The sequence below is a fragment of the Polypterus senegalus genome, chromosome 8, assembly GCF_016835505.1.
Source record: "Polypterus senegalus isolate Bchr_013 chromosome 8, ASM1683550v1, whole genome shotgun sequence".
In the NCBI taxonomy this organism is placed as follows: domain Eukaryota; kingdom Metazoa; phylum Chordata; class Cladistia; order Polypteriformes; family Polypteridae; genus Polypterus; species Polypterus senegalus.
The window spans coordinates 118,060,452-118,077,488 of record NC_053161.1 but is presented as its reverse complement, the minus strand read 5'-3'; the positions used below and the strand labels follow the sequence as shown (position 1 = coordinate 118,077,488).

At 36.3% G+C, this 17,037-nt stretch overlaps 1 protein-coding gene across 1 annotated transcript; it reads right to left on the bottom strand.

The window, feature by feature from the left end:
- Nucleotides 1-9,818: 9,818 nt before the first annotated feature.
- spi2 (Spi-2 proto-oncogene) lies at nt 9,819-17,037 on the bottom strand. The gene is made up of 6 exons (XM_039760543.1): nt 16,948-17,037; nt 16,688-16,768; nt 16,507-16,597; nt 15,267-15,367; nt 14,820-14,946; nt 9,819-12,291 (listed from the first exon to the last, which is right to left on the bottom strand). The coding sequence occupies exons 2-6, from the start codon at nt 16,688-16,690 to the stop codon at nt 11,942-11,944; spliced, it is 672 nt and encodes a 223-aa protein (XP_039616477.1). The 5' UTR covers nt 16,691-16,768; nt 16,948-17,037; the 3' UTR covers nt 9,819-11,941.

Sequence of the window (17,037 nt, the reverse complement as noted above, 5' to 3'; positions counted from 1 at the left end):
GTGCCAACAGGTTAGCCACTGTACTTACACTGTAAACAGTCAGTACAAACTAGTTAAAGCAATCAAAATGAACCAGGGAGTGCTGTATTACCATGCAATTAACATTTTGTTATTCTTTTATAGTGTCTCTAAAGATGCACATCCACAAACAAACCTCTAATTAAATGTGAAAATTATGACTAATTATAACTTGCTAAATTCATGATATATCTGGAGGGCTCTGTTCATGACAATTAGAAAACAGATATGCCTAAATAATTCAATGCACATTCATGGCACGTAACAAACTGATTCAGTACTATGACATGCAATTCATGGGCGGTGTGGAAGGTTATAGCCTTTATTGGTAGCAGACATGTCTCGGGCCAGTCTAGTCTTATGCCAAATATAGCCAACCTTGGCTCATGCTAGAAATGCCAGGCTTAAGGTATTATGGCCTGTGACTACAACAATACAAGCGCAAAACCATTTGAAAGTGCCATGAGTACATGGAAGATAGCTTCACAAGTTAGTTTTAGCAGTGAGGTAAGCTCTGGGGATTGTGCACTTTTGCAGATTGAGGAGGTGTGCCAAGGAGAAAAATGAACAGAGATGGTATGCCACCTTGTGGCAGCGACATGGAAGCCCTTACTAATAGCAACCTGTGTGCAAATGTGTTTTCAGTTAGCTGTGTGAGTACTTTGAAAGATAAATATTGCAACAGAATTGGGGTATTTGTTTTATTAGTGATCTATATAATCTAAAGTATTGTCATCTTCAGCTCTATTGCATGTTACCTTGCCGTAGTTTATCTCATCCTAATTTATTTTATTATCAGTTTGAGCCTTTAAAGACCACAAGAGCTAACGTTCTTCTGTTTATATGATGTACACCAACTTGTGTATGGTATTTAAATGTATACATAAAATATATGTCGACCATATATGTATAGTATTTTTTGTAATATAAAAATTTCTTGATTTCTTGAAATGTTTTATTTCTGTAAAAGAGGATTTGGTATCCTCACACATCTACATGCTTTCATCTGCTTGTCCAGATGAGAGCTACTTCAATGCACTGTGTGAAAAATGAAATGATCTGTAATTTTATATCTATATTTGTAATTTTTCAGATGTGTACACTAATACCTTTGTAAGGCTTTTGCCTTGAAAGAATGTATCAATTGGTAATAGTATATTACTGAGAAATGCTGCTGATGCTGTTTCACATGTCACATTGTAGGTTAGCCAGGTATTAACATCCTGACAGGCGATGCTCTGTTGTTTCCATACATAGATATTTGCAATACCATAATCCTCAGTTATTGTAGAATGACTCATTATTCAGTATTTGATGATACCAGTATGAATATGAATTTGAGCTATGATATCAATCTAAAAGCATGTAATGACATGTATATTCAAACAATTCTATCTTGCTGGGCAAACATTCCATTGTCAGGGCTTTGCTGGCATACATAACAAATACCGATAATTTCTTCCACCTCTAATCAAAAACACAGTGTCAACAGTCAAATAGTTTTTGAGGCTTTCTGAACTTGGTCAGGCACAAAGCAAAGCACCTGACCAAGTAAATCATGCAAAGACAATGTTTCTCTGCCCCTGGGTGCTCACAGTGTCACACAATGAAATGTTGGCTGTAACAATACCTCAGTTTTCAAAACCCAATTTAGATTTCTATTTTTCTGTGGATTTTGATAACATATTTGACACTTTGCTCTCTTGCCATCCTACTTTGGACTTTGGACCCGAGACAGTAATCTGCAGCAGTAGCTAATCCCAAGTGTCCTTAATTTAAGTCCCAAATATACTTGGAGATACACAGCTTTGTACATAAACTCAGAATTTCTTTGGTAGGACTTAGGATACATTGCACCCTGTAGAAGGAATATTGCACATGGAGGATTATCTCCAGAAGCATTTCCCTGCTAGCATTTTTGTAATCTTTACACTGAGTACTTAGTAACCATTTGTAATGATTGTTAAAGCTATAAAAGCAACTTGGATTAAAAAGTGTATTTTATGTAGCAGCCTAATATGATAATGCATATTATTAGTCAAATTCACTGAAGCCATTCTATGAAAAGAATGTCAGGTGCTCCACTTCTTATACACAACCTCATTTGTTTTATGAGACTGCAGCAGTTACTAGTGAAAAGGCAGTCACCAAGATCTTATAAAAAGGGCAGTAAATATTTCATCAAACAACAAAAGTTAGCATCAAAAATTAAAGTATATAATAATTCCAGCAAAAAAAGTAGAATGCTTAGAAATAATCCAGGATATCCAAAAATACAAAAATAATTGCACATGAAACAAATAAAATTTAAAGGGTACAGCAACTACCAAAATGCAAAACCGAAAAGCATTGAATTCTGTCACCTCTCTACTATAGTAAAAAAAATCTTGGTTTGAGATGTGATTTTCTTAGAGACACTTTAACGTCCCATGAGACAAGGAAGTGAAACAAAAGGACAACTGCTGTACAGGCTTTTAAATGTTCGATGCATTGCGAGACATTCAGATCAAGTAGCACAGCACAAGCAGCAGCAGCAGCAAGCTAGCCGATCGAGCATAGAGGAGGTAAAAAAAAATGATTTGTTTCCCATTGTATCACTGTTTAAGAGGGGGTTTTGGGGGAGCGACTGCATCTCCTTAGAATGCGTTCAGGCCCCCGCTTCACAATGTGAGAGGCAGAGATGTGAAGTGGCTGGCGCGTAGAGCACCCCGGGGGGAGGGGGAATAACTCATTCACTACAGCTTTATTACTGGCAAATATCAAAAAATAAAAAATGAATGAAAATTAATGAATTGAAAATAACAATCTGTTTAATTTGTATATCCGGTTAACCAAACCTAGAGGTGGCCGAACAAAGTGAGCAGGGGGTGGAGCCCCGTAATATTTACATAAAAAACACTCTAGTAAGAAAACTTTAACCATAACTAAGAAAGAGGATTCAACTAAATTTGCTGCTTTTATTACACAAACATCAAAAACAAGCCAGCTCCACCGACCTGTCTTTCCTGTTTAAATCATTCCACAACAAGAACCCTCTTCCTCCATTTTGCATTCCTTTGTATTCACTACCACCCACTTCACCCAAAATAACTGATAAAGTGTAACTGGAAAATTTTATTGATTAGGTGAGAGATCAGGTTGTGGGTTAATCCAAACAAAGTCCCACAACCAGGGGAAGAATCCAAAAAGTTCAATTATTAATGTCTATGCTGCTACTGGGGTTTGTCTTCTGCAAAATGCTACTCTAAAAAGCCTATGCCTCATCCTAAGTGTCAGTGGTATAGTTTTAAAGCCATTACAAATTCAATTAATCAGTTTTTCTACCTATCCTACTTTATTCCTCCCATAAAGAAGGTGCCCACCAGCCCCTAATAATCTAAAACCATGTTTTTGGCTGCTGTACTGACAGTAGCCTTTTATAGAAGCTCTATAATCTCTTTTTATTTACATTTTCATTTGTGTTAGGATTAGAGGTGATCTGTTTAATAAAAGTATTCAATAGAAATAATATACATTGATTTTACATTTACAAAAGAGCTTCTCCTGTCACTGTAAACCTGAATGCTGGCTCCATTCAACTGCCTTTTAGATAAACTACTGTGATTTCTTTGAAGCTTGTAAAGATAATCTGAAGGCTACCTTATGTCTGCAAAACCTGGAAACATTAAGAGACATTGAGAAACTAAATGTGAGTTTTGTTAAATATGTTCATATTCAGCCTCTTACACTGTGATCCAGAGGGCCTAAGCACCTAGGTTTCATCCTAACACAAGAGCTGTCATTAGACAAAAATCCGATGACTGAAAAGGCAAAGATCCGGAGTGAGAATAAAAGCACTGACTGTTCGAGCAGGTTCAAATGAAATTGATGAACTCTCACCTCTCATAGCAAATCATGGTGTGTTCAGGCATTTTGGCATTTTGTGTATTACTGAGAGCTAGCTTAATCCTAATAATTCTATCACTATTTTAATACTGGACAGATTTCATCTGATACAAAATACAGTAACAAAGACCCAGTATGGAGTATGGTTTGTCAGGCCAAATGACATTGTTCAAGATGTTTTGTGATTTCTCCAGGTAAAACTTTGTAAATTTAAGCCATTTGCTACCATGTTGAATTTGAAGCAAAGGAGTTTTCAGCTGCCTACCCTCACATAAAAGCCATAGTGTTTTTCTGATGGAGAAGGCATGGACTGTATAAATTTTATTTCGGCAGAGGCAGATACATGGATTTTAAGGGTTTTTTTTATTAAAGAATGTGGGGATGCTGCTCCCTAAAGCCTCATTCATACTTTCATGTTTAACTTTGTTCTTCTCTGCAGCTGTGCAGTGCATTTAATCTGCATGTGAAACACCAGTAAATTCAATTTTATTTATAACTATTGCTGACATCATAATGCATGCACAGTGCATTTCTTTTATTACCACGATACGTTACATATTTTCTACATGAACACACATGCCAAACTAAGTCACATGCCCCATTATGTATGTTACTGTGTTTTATCCACAAGAAAATCTCATTATATTAGATTGCTGCTCCAATGCCTGCCAGTATCGGGGCCACCATACCAAGAGCCATCAATCTCCCTTTGCTGTTTCTTGTTTTCTACAGAAGAGGTTGAGAATATGCATTCTCCAAGTGTTGTTGAGCTTTAAGTTTCTATTCTGTCGCTGATGCATCTTTAGGATTATGATCAAGATTGTCATCATAATTAACAAAGTGGTGGCCATGATATTGGAATACAACTGGGAAGTCAACAAAATGTCCACATGAGACAGAATGAGACTCTGATTATTGTTTTTTTTTTTTTACTAGAGATCTTTATTTAAATATACAATGATAGGCAGATACATACAGAATTCATTCATGTATATGTTCCCAGACAGGAACTAAATATCTTTCTTCTTCTACCAATAGCACAAATTTTGCTGGAAGCAAAATACAATTTATTTTGTGAGGTGTTTTTTTTGTGAAACACCGATTTCACTCATTACTTACTATCACGACTTTCACTGACAAGGAATCACTCACGGGAACATTCCTTCCTGGCTAGTCATCCTTCGTTAGACAGCAGGTTTCTGTGTCAGGAGCAAAAATGTATGTAACTGTGGAATAAGAGGTTTTCATCCTCAGCCAAGCAGACTGAGCCTCTGACAGGTGCAGCATATGGAAGGGCATCATATTGCACAGTGGCAAGCTATCCTTTGCCCTTTACCTCAGGTTACAACAATGATGTCACATTGAACTACTATCTATATTTCCAACTGATTTTAGAACATTTTCTCTGAACCAAATAACTTGGATAAAACTGAAGAGACAAGAATTCAGGAACAAACAAAAATTTCTACCATATTCCTGTTTTTAATGTTGGACTGGAGATTTTTGTTCTGTTGCTATTAATGTGATGCTTACATTTGCTCTAATGGCCAATTATTAACAAAGATTATGCAGAATTAACATTTAAGCGCAGTGCTATTTGTGTGTAATGTTTGAGTGTTTTGAATTGGAACTAAAATTTTGACCTAGATATCGATACCAGAATTTGGACCCCAATACTGGTATCATACAACCCATACCTAACCCCACCTCCATCTTACAGTTGCCTCCCATATCTGCCGCAAAATTGCGTACTCCCATGCTTTGGCATACTCCAAAAATGAATATGAAAAGCAGGGGAATTGTGTGCTAAATGTGTCCCTGCCTTGCTGACTGTATTGAAGCCAGTGCTTTCTAAATGACCGTATAGCGAAGCCAATGATACATGAAGGCATTTGTGTATAGAGTTTTGCAAAAAAAGTGAAACAAATCTGAATCTTGTTCAAAATAGGGGATAGCGTTTATGGATTTGTAGTTTGTTAGATGGTGGTATGGTTTGGAATTTTTAGTTGGTATGTTTGGCAGTAGTGTCTAAGCAATTGAGAAATACTGTAATGTAGTAGGTTTATAAATTGAAATGGGAAATTAATTTTAATGTCCATTGATCAGTAAAACAAATTTTATTGGCCTGTTAGGTATGGTATGTAGGTGACTGGTGCTACCTCATCTCAGCTACTAGGACTGTTGATCTAATGTTTAGATCAAATTGCAGAAGTATCAGCTAAGCTTCCTATAATTTTAGCAAAACATTTTGTCTGGCAGCAAGTTTCCTAATTCTATCAAACACAAAAAATCAAGTTATACTATATAGAATACTAGACATTAAGCTCATTACAATAATGGGCGCTAGAACAGTAGTGCATAAACATTAGTAGGAACAGTCTATATTAAATGGCAAGGGACCTTTTATGTGGCTGTAATATGCGTCACTGTACTGTGTGCCTTTAATTTTCTCTCTCAGTAATACTGGTTTGTATTTCCGTAAAATGCCTGTAATTTTGTCTGACAGTAATACAGTGGAACCTCGGTTCACGACCATAATTTGTTCCAAAACTCTGGTTAAAACCCGATTTGGTCGTGAACCGAAGTAATTTCCCCCATAGGATTGTATGTAAATACAATTAATCCATTCCAGACCATATGAACTGTATGTAAATACAGTATACAGTGAACCCTCGTTTATCACGGTTAATCCGTTCCAGACTCTACCATGATAAATGAATTTTCGCGAAGTAGGATTCTTTATTTATAAATCGAATATTTTCGCAGAGTATAGAAAACCTGTTTACGACCTTCTAAATACCTTTTTTAACATTATTAGAGCCGTCTAGACATGAAATAACACCCTTTAGTCACCATTACACTCGTATTACCCAATATATTAGACAAAATAATACATATTAGACGTTACAAATATCATATTACTAGGCGCACTCGCCTTTTAAGGCGACCGACTTTTATCCTCAATTTTTGTGCACTCCATGTGTACATCAGGCATGTAAGTGTAGAGAATGAGAACATCAAAGTGCCCATTCATACAATCTCCCGAAAACCTATGTTTTTTTTTATCCCCTCAAGTGCCGGTCCAAAGTCGTACAATGTCAGTCCGAATCTGTACCGCTAAAGACGGAGTTTCATGCTCTAAATAAGCTATAGATGAGAATAAGCAAGCACCATCTCCCCTGATATTTACTATGCGGTGAGGCATTTGTACTCCATCAACATTAATTATTTCCAGAGACATCATTTTGTCCATTTTTCCAGCGCATCGGGCACAAAAGAAAGGGAACGATGAGAGCACCAGAACTCTGCTCACATCACGTCGCTTCGTACCTCAAACCGCAAGTAGTTAAGTCTGTAATAAGCTGAATACCGCTACGCTTTGCTCTCACGGGACGGAAGGAAAATCCTGAACGCTTTTATATAGTAGATTATTGTACTGTACATTTAATTGCACACAACCACTAACCTAAGAAGGCACGACCTCAGTAGGAGAGTCTTCAGAGGTGGTGAAGTATCTTGAGCAGGTGCGTTGTTGTCTTCAGTGAAGGAATACTAAGAGTAGGCAGTGGGTGTCTGGGTGCGCGGCTGAACAACATCTTGATAGGCAGTTGCTGGCGCTGTCTTTTCATATGCGTGAGGAGGCTTTTGTAGGGTATTGCCATCTTTAATCATATCACCTTCTCCTGGATAGTAAGCATCTTCCTCCGGCTCTTAGTTAGAAAAAGCAGCACGTTTAGGCGCCATCATGGGGCTTAGATAAAAGTTCTCAGAAAGCGCATGCGTAGTAACGTAAGCGTGTATGAGAAAAAAATCGCGATAGAGTGAAGCCGCGAAAGTTGAAGCGTGATATATATATAAGTTTTTAAGCACAAATATAGTTAATTATACCATTGAATGCACAGCGTAATAGTAAACTAAATGTAAAAACATTGAATAACACTGAGAAAACCTTGAACAACAGAGAAAACTAATACTGCAAGAGTTTACGCTATAGCCTTACGACCCGCTCGCTAAAAACACTTTTTTTTAAATGAGTTTTAAGCACAGGGAAAAAAATAAAGGCGTGCCTGTGTGTGTGTGTGTGTGTGTGTGTCGCACGTGCGCCTGTGCACGCCCCTGTGTGTGTGTCTGTCTCTCGCGCGCATGTGTGTGTGTCTGTCTCTCTCTCTGCACAGGAAATGCACAGGAAGAGACTGAACACATGCCGTGTGGCCCCACGCATGCGCACTTCACCAGAAGACACAAACACGGACACCTGGACACACACAGGGGTTTTATTAAAGAGAATTGCCATACAATGGACCAGTGTACAATCCATGGTTGGTTTGTGTGGCAGCTGAAATAGACTTGGCTCCTCTACACCATGTAATATGAAAGTAAATTCATAAAATAAATGGAAGGCCATTTTCATAATAATCTTCAAAAGCTGTTGTTTTATCATGATGTTATTCATGTTTTATTAATACCTTTATTTACCTAAAATAGGTTTTGGAAAATGATTGTTTTTTCAGATGTATACTAATTTCTTAATACTAATTCACAAAAGTCACAAAAAATAAGATTTCAGTTTCTTTCATCTTGGCCACCTGCTTATGAATAAAATCATGTGCTTTCGCTGCAGCACATCTGCTTGCTACTTATTTCTCATCACCACAAGAATAGTAGAACATTTTTTCAATTTTGTAAAGACACAACTTTCAGACTTTGCGCACTTGTTTAATGTATGTTTCTCCTTATTTTGGAGCTTTGAAGTATTGTGGTAATATAAATAATATTTGTGTGGTTTTGTGCTTAATGCTTATGACCATGTGTGTGTGCAGGTGTGCCTTATAATGGGCTAATGTCATATCCACACCTGCACCCCAGTCAGGAGAGACTGATTACAGCCTTTTTCAACCTTGTCTGGTCTGTTTACTGTAGAGCAGAGGTACACAACTCTGGTCCTGGAGGTTCACAGCGGCTACAGTTTTTTATTCCAACTAGTTTTGTGAAAAGAAGCCAGGTCTACAGGGTGGTCCAGATCTAATTATGCAGATCCAGATCGTCTGGATGACTTTGATTTATGCAGGGACGATTCCAGTTCGGCACGAAGACGATTCTTCATGTCGCACACTTCTCAATGGTCTGGGATTTTTCGTGTGATTTTCTATGTAATAAACTTAATAATAGGGTTATGAAAATTGCATAATTAGATCTGGACCACCCTATTGAAGATGATGAAAAATTGCATTTAATTATATGGCTTGTTAGTGCTTTCATTCTTCCAAGATACATCTGTATTACGCTGTAGATTTTTGGTTTTCTGAGAATCCATATGTTGTTAGTCCAGAAGAGATTTCTACCTCTTGGTCCTTACCTTCTGTCTCATTTATTTCACAAAATTGCATTAACACAGATACTTCATTATGCATGTACATAGATTTAAAAAGAAGCACAGTAGCTGGAGAGCTGATGGCTCCTTTGTCATTTGCACCTTATTATTAATTGAGGATTACTGAAATAGACAGGCCTAAGCCTAAAAATATATTGTTTTAGTAGTATGTAAATGGGTTCTAATAAAAAAATTAGTTAAAGCAAAAACATGCTGCCACTGCAGGCCTCCAGGACTAGAGTTTAATATTTCTACTTTAGAGAATAATTTACTGGATTAATGAAAGAATCACTTTATACAGTACTGTCTTTCTATACTTGTAATTTGAAAATTCATTTTCTTCTAAATAAATAGATGCAAATGTAAAAGTTCACATCATAAAATGGAATGAGCTCAAAATACAGTACAATATTATGGACTTAAGGTAGAACGTTATGTCAGCCCACAAGCACAATATAAAACATACAACAGAGACACTGGTCAATAACTGTTTAATAAAAAGAAAAAAATAATATAAAATCTCCTTTTACACAGCACTGAATCAGATCAAAAGTGAGTAGGCATGTCGTGGAAACCTAATAAACAAGCTGTCCCATAAATTACATAGAGTCTGGAGGAGGCAAGCCGCAAATGTCATATTGTGTTCGTGTTGTGGTTTCCGTGAGGTCTTCAAGGTGTCCCTGTTTCAGGGAAGAGTGTTTCTAACAAAATATACAGAAGGCGGTGCAGATACCAGAAAAGAGTAAAGATAACTTAGCAGCAAGGCGAACTGCTCGTATATATATTTTTTTAAATGATGAAAAGACTCAGGGCTCATGTAGATGAAATGTGGTTTTGGGAAATGCTTTCATTAATACTCATTTCACGTAACGAAAATATAGCAGCATATATCAGTAGTATCTGTTTAGTCTATGAGGGAAACTCTATTAGTGTCCAGGACAGGGCAATGTTCCTCAGCCTATTGGAACGAGGCCATTTTACAGAGTGTTTTGGGTGTATAGTTGTTTTATCCCAAGAGGAATCACCTCATAAAAATGGTCCTGATTGATTTATTCTTTGGAGCGCATTTTTATTCACAGCTATTTAACTAGGAAAAGATAAAATTCAAATTTACTGTATTTTGGGCTGCATTACCATTAAGTATTTATTAAGTGATTATAGGTAATTGTTCAGATATTTTCCAACATGAATATATCCTGTTTTTTACTGTAGTTATGAAGAATCCACTAAACTGAAAAATATAGTTTAAATCTTTAAATAGCCAGGCCTGTGATGTTTGCAGCATTTACTGTGTTAATAATTAGAAGTTCAAGTATAGATTGATGCCCATCCATTATGTCTCCTAAATGCTAGGTTGCAAAGATTCATCACACCGTATCAATGCTAAAATAAGCTAAGTGGGTAAAAATAAGACATTTGACAACTGTCAGCCCCTTATTTAGTTTTTGCATTCATTAAAGCATCTAGCTATTCCTGTCTCCATTTTCTGTATCAGGGTTAGGGTTGCACTGTATACCTGTACTAAAAAAGTAGCAAAAAAAAACTCAGTTTACCAAACAGTATAGTACCAGCAGTAAATGAGATTTTTCAAGCTACTCATTTATTAGTTTTTTATTAGCATGACAAGTTCAATTTGTTTAACTGTTCAAATTAATATATGTATTCTAGGTAGAATCACCAAAGGGCCCATCAGCCCCCTTGGCCTTAAAATGTATACAGTATACAGAATTTATAGAAATGTTCCAGAGACTGCAATGAACAACTCCAAACTCACTTCTTTTAATGATTTGCAAAGTGCAGTGCAACAGGGAAACACACAATTGTACAGCAGAATAAAGAGGTGCCTGCATATTTTTGGGCTGGGGGAATGAAGGAAGCAGTTGTGAGACAGAGGGGAGTTATTCATTATTCACTTCCAAACCATTTTGGCATAGTGACTAAGGTCCGAAAGCTGGTACTGATACCAAAATCAAAATTTTAGTACCATTCCAACACTAATTAGGGTAGTTGTGAAAGTTTTACTATTCTCTATTTTGTAAATGTGCAGTTTTTCAAATTATTTTAACAGGAAAGCATGGGGTCACAGTGGTTATTGCTGACACGTCACAGCACTAGAGTCTTACTTACAAATCTGCCATGCTTCACTGTCTTTGAAGGATTTACAAGTTCTCCCCTTCTGTGTCTCATCTTCCACCAGGGAGCATATTTTGTTGATTGGTGCCTCCAAATTGACCTCCTACCTTGTGCCCAATGCTGCCAGGGTAGACTGTTGCCTCTCCGAATCTGGGTATATGGATAGAGTGGTTCAGTAATGTATGGGAGGATGGTTTACATCTATTTTTCCCAGGTCATTGCCTTCCCAGGCTTGAAACTTTAACCTTATAGTAACCGCTCTAGCCTCAGAGCATAAAATGTGATTCAGACTGTTGAGCTAATGGACATGTTCATGTAGTCTGGGAAGTTGCAAGTATTCTTTGTTAGTGTTGGTTAAAGACATCAATCTTAGTGTCTCGTGTTCACTCGTTACGTGACAATAATATTTTGGTACTGATGTTTGATCTTGGCTCTGATTCTGTAACAGAATGTAGATAACACATTTCAGAGGCACCTCTAAATGCGATGCCATTTCTTCCTAAAAGCAGTTTGAGCATTTGATTATACCCTTGACTAGTCTTGTAAACCTGGCACCATCTCCACATAAGCAGCCTGTTTGTCAATAAACTGACATTCTTTTCTTAAGGAGTTCAAAATAAATCCACTAAACTGGTATGTCAGTTTCATTTTAACTTTTGTGATCTCCCCTGTTCTTGCATAATTGCGCAAAGCTCTGGACATTTTCTGATAGGTCATTATTTTCCTGTTGCCTTTCCTTCGACCCCAGATCTCTGCCAGTTTGTCCTTGTTTTCAGAAGAAAACTGGAACATGCCACTAGATTGATGTACCCAGGAGATGTAATGAGCCATGTTCGGGTCCTCCAGCATTTCAAATAGGAACTGGAAAAGGCGTATCTTCTTTTCTTAAAGACAAATAGTAAGATATAAGAAAATTATATATTTAACCACCTATGGAGTAATTCAAAGCAATACAGTGCCAATATAATATAAGGCTGTTTCCAGTACAAGGCAAAGTGGGGAGAAGATCATATTCATATCTGGATGGGATGCCAGTCCAATACTGTGCACAAGGCAAACTTAGAAATTACCATTTAGCCTAATGTACATCCTTGGGATAAGGAAGGAGACCCACGTGATGAGGCATGAGAAGAACAAAGACCATACATAATTGACTATTCAGGATGTTGTCAAGTAGTAGTGTGGGTTTTCTCCACTGTTCTGTTCCAGACTCTCAAAAATAAGTGTGTTTGTTTAATTGCAGACAGTAAAGTGGGGCAAACGTGTCCTGCAACTGACTAGTGTCTTATCCATGTATGGGGGTATGTCTTGTGCCTGATGCTGCTGGGATAGACTGCAGTTTCCAGTAAACCTGCAGAGGAAAATGTTGATTCAGTGTGGATCAATGGCTGGGTTCAAAAATAGATGGGCTGGACCAGGAATCAGACTTGGATCTTTGGACCTGCGAGAATCTACTCATTTAAATACCATCAATCTTTTATTTATTATGTTTTCTTTCTAATCTATCCACCCATTATTTGCACCTGAAATATCAGGCACTAGAAGATGACCAGTCCCAGGTAACTGGCCAGTTCATTTCATATTTCCTACACTCATTTGAAGCTACCAAATTAACCTAACACACATTTCTTTGTGATGTGGGAGGAAATTCAGATTTAATAGAGATAAGCCTTCATAAACACTGGGAAAACATGATGTAAACTTCATGCAAAAGTGTCTAAGCTCCTGGTCTCGTAGAGAAGTGATGCAACAGCGCTAACCATTTGTATAGCGTACAATAAATTAAATGAGGTAACATGACAAATCAGTGCCTAACTCGTTTTCAGTCGAATTAATGCTATCAAGTACAAAGCCAAAAAGAATCATAAAAAATGTATAAACTAAATGTTACAAAATGCATTTTCTCACTTTAAGAGTACACACAAATTGATCAGTATGATTTTCAGAGCCTGCTCTGCTATTAATTCTCTTCATCTTGCAAAATGATAATTCTCTTAAAATGACTTTTAATTCATTTACTTAACATGCAGGGCAAAATAAAAGGAATCACACTTTGTCCTCAAATTATATTGTTTGGAAAAAAAAACCAGTTTATAATAATTAAGAAGCAAACTGTAACTCCTCCAATTATTTAATGAATATTAAGTTAAAAATAATGCAAGACAGATGCATATCAAACATGCTAACAAGAAACCAACCCTGGATACACAGGGTGAGAAATTGGGTGGATGGATTTATTCATTGGATAATTAAGAATCATTGCATGTGATTTTGCTGTTTGTTTCCTATATAACTCATTGATTTGGTATTTATAGTTAATGTTTCCCTGCATAAATCAACTTAATCACAGGTGCAAATAACATTAAGCAGGCAAACCATTATACAGTAATTCCTTTACACCACAGAAAGAAATCCCATTCAATTTTTGGAGGGTAGACCACCTGGCACTGGGTTGGTGGGTTCAAGTTACAGCATATTTGGCTGTGTGTATTTTTCTTATATTTTATGACACTATTATCGTTAATAGTTTCTGCTTCCAATTTTAAACAGGAGTGTTTCAATTTATTGCATATTACAACTTTACACCATAATCTGAATTACAATTATGAAATTGTTCAAAATTTGCCAAATGAAATTTGAATTTTAGTGTTAGTTTTCTGTTATTCCTCATTTAAGGATGTTCCATTTTAGACTACATAGCCCCTGGCCACTTTCCTCCCATATGTTATTTGCACTAATAGTCATCTATCTTCAATCTACTTGGCTGATTTATCCAAATCCAGACATTTTTTAAACAATTCAGAAGAGTTCACACTTATTTATTGGAAAATTAGGAGAATATGTTTGGGTCTGCTCAAGACAGACTCCAACACAGTGTTTTAGTACTAGTGATTTGATTCATAGCCAACACTGTCTATATTAAGTTTTCATGTTCTCTCAATGTCAGCATGTAATTCTGCCAGACATTGTGACTTCCTACTATGCTCCAGCACTGTGCAGTTGAGGTTAAATGGCAGCTTTAAATTATCCAACTGTTATTTATGTTCATGGTTGGGCCCTTGCAATGCAAGAGTAGACATGCTCACTGTGACCCTGCATAGGAGCTAAGCAGGTTTAGAAAATGGATGGAAATATATTTTTATGAATGTTCATTTAAATAAATAAAAAAATTTTTTTTTTTGTTTTTACATTATCTGAAGTCTCATTGCAAGTAGACACAGTGTTTATATTAAACCTATCAATTTATTTTTTTTTTAAGTTGGCACATAGTGACTTGCTTTTGGTTACATAGTGAGTCAGAGTTGGAAATGTAATGTTAATATTATGTCGCTGTTTTGTGTCTGTAAATTTTTCAGGACGTCTGATTTGAAACTCCCAATAGAAGCACCATATTGTAACTTAACCATCTTACTTTTTGCCACTTTGCTATCACTGTAATTGAGCCCAGGGTCTGACGAGATACAGTGGTTCAGCTGATTATCTGGAGACACTGTGGAAACATCCCCGATGTTTAAACTGGAAGGCTCTTTCTCTAAATGCTGGACAAGATGTAGAAAATAATAATAGAAAACTTAGTATTAGTGGCATAATATATTATGTCTGCAATGATTATACACCAGAAAAACAAAAACTTGCAACAGCAATGGAACTGCTGTGTTGACAGCATTGAGAAGAAATACTCTCTCACAACATAAATACTTTAAAGGTGGCATGATAAGAAATGCAGTATAAATTATTTGCTCTGTCAGTTAAAACAATTAAGTTACTTTACCAAGATATGATTTTTGGGGTCAAGGCTACCATTTTATGACCTTCTTTAGTTTTCATTAGGATTTGCTCTGTTAGACAAGAAACATACCTCACTCTTGAAGATGTGTTCTGGAAAATGTAATAAATCACACTTTGTATTTACATCACTGTTATAGTATTCATAGCAATGGAATCCAAAAATGTTGTTTTCTGGAGAAATAAGTTCAAGAAGACTGATGAACAATGTTATTTATGGTAAAATGATAATTAAGAAAACTAATATGTGGTTATGATAAACAATCTTTTTCTATTAACCAGTAATTCTTAACTTTGTGAACTTGATTGTATCTAAATCTTTTCATGAAAAGGTTTATAAAAATGGGTGAAAGTTTCTTCATAAAGACAAATTTTCATTGTTGAGGAAAACAATGTTTTTTCCTGATAAACTCTGAGACAAACATGTTAAGATTCTAAGTAGTGCATACGAATATAAACAAAACAGTTTGTATAAAAATGTGCAGAATATGTGAGTAAATGTTTATGGCATTTAAGTTTTATGAGACAGTATATTTAGAGTGGTGCACACATATTCAAAACGTGTATTGCCACTTAATCATTTTTTATCCATATCTGAGCCAAATGAAAATAAGAATAGATAAGAGATTTAAAAAGTGTTTTTTCTCATTTCCATTTCCATTAATGTTTGAAAAGGACCGACACATTTATTTTTCAGATAGTACGTAGTTATTTTCTCAGATATCCATGTTGAGAACATTTGCTAATAGAGTCTTAAAAAGGTCAGTTATTTCTGAATTTACCCATCCATCCATTCATTATTCAACCCGCTATATCCTAACTACAGGGTCACAGTGGCCTGCTGGAGCCAACCCCAGCCAGCACAGGGCAGGAAACAAACCCAGGGCAGGGTGCCAGCCCACCGTAGGGCACACACACACACACACCAGGGACAATTTAGGATTGCCAAAGCACCTAACCTGCATGTTTTTGGACTGTGGGAAGAAACCTACATAGACACAGGGAGAACATGCAAACTCCATGCATGTAGGACCCAGGAAGAGAACCCGGGTCTCCAAACTGCGGAGCAGCAGTGCTACCCACTGCACCACCGTGCTGCCCTTTCTGAATTTAATTAAGATATATAAGAAAGAAGATATAACGACAAGAGAGGTGATACAGAATAGGAAGATGGATAATCTCTATACTATAGATATTTTTAAAAAATACTATATTATAGATAGTTTGCATAACCATATTTATTTCATTGCATAGTTTTGTTAGCTTTGGGTACAGACTCATAAAAGATGCCTAGAATGTTCTTTTTTTCTCACCTCTAATGAAATCTTGATCATTTTCTTTCTTACATCTCCTGTGTTCTTCCAGAAATTCCAGAATAACTTCAAGGTCCCCTTGTACTGTGTTCTTAAAAAGCCCAAAATAAATATTTTAATTTCTCAGTGACACTTTAAAAATTTTACTATTAAGAATTTACAAATTAGCAGTAAACTTTACCATAATTCACCTCAAACTTTCATGGCAGACTCACTTCTTGAAACAAAACCCTCAATTCAGAAAGCAGTCAATTGTTGCAACCTATCAGATAAACAAGCAAAAACTGTTGTGAAAAATAGCTCTAAAATTAAATAAGTCGCTTCTCCTTTTTTCAGTATACATGTGGGTTTTGCCCAGCGTGTAGTACAATGTAAAATACATTGTAAATTATATTTGTATGGCTCCATATTTATTAGACATTAACAGTGTCACATATTTACCTTATAAACAGGAATCCTGATACTGCTGCGAGGATGATGGCTTGTGAGGCAGGCACTCACTACTGTAGTCTTATATCTGCTTCATTATTG

Bases quoted from the DNA above. Each gene is read 5' to 3' on its own strand.
- spi2 (XM_039760543.1), bottom strand. The intron at 15,368-16,506 runs GTGAGAAAAAAA...TTATTTCTCCAG, and splicing joins TGATCAAGATTTCATTAGAG to AAAACAACATTTTTGGATTC. The intron at 14,947-15,266 runs GTATGTTTCTTG...CATCTTGTCCAG, and splicing joins AACACATCTTCAAGAGTGAG to CATTTAGAGAAAGAGCCTTC.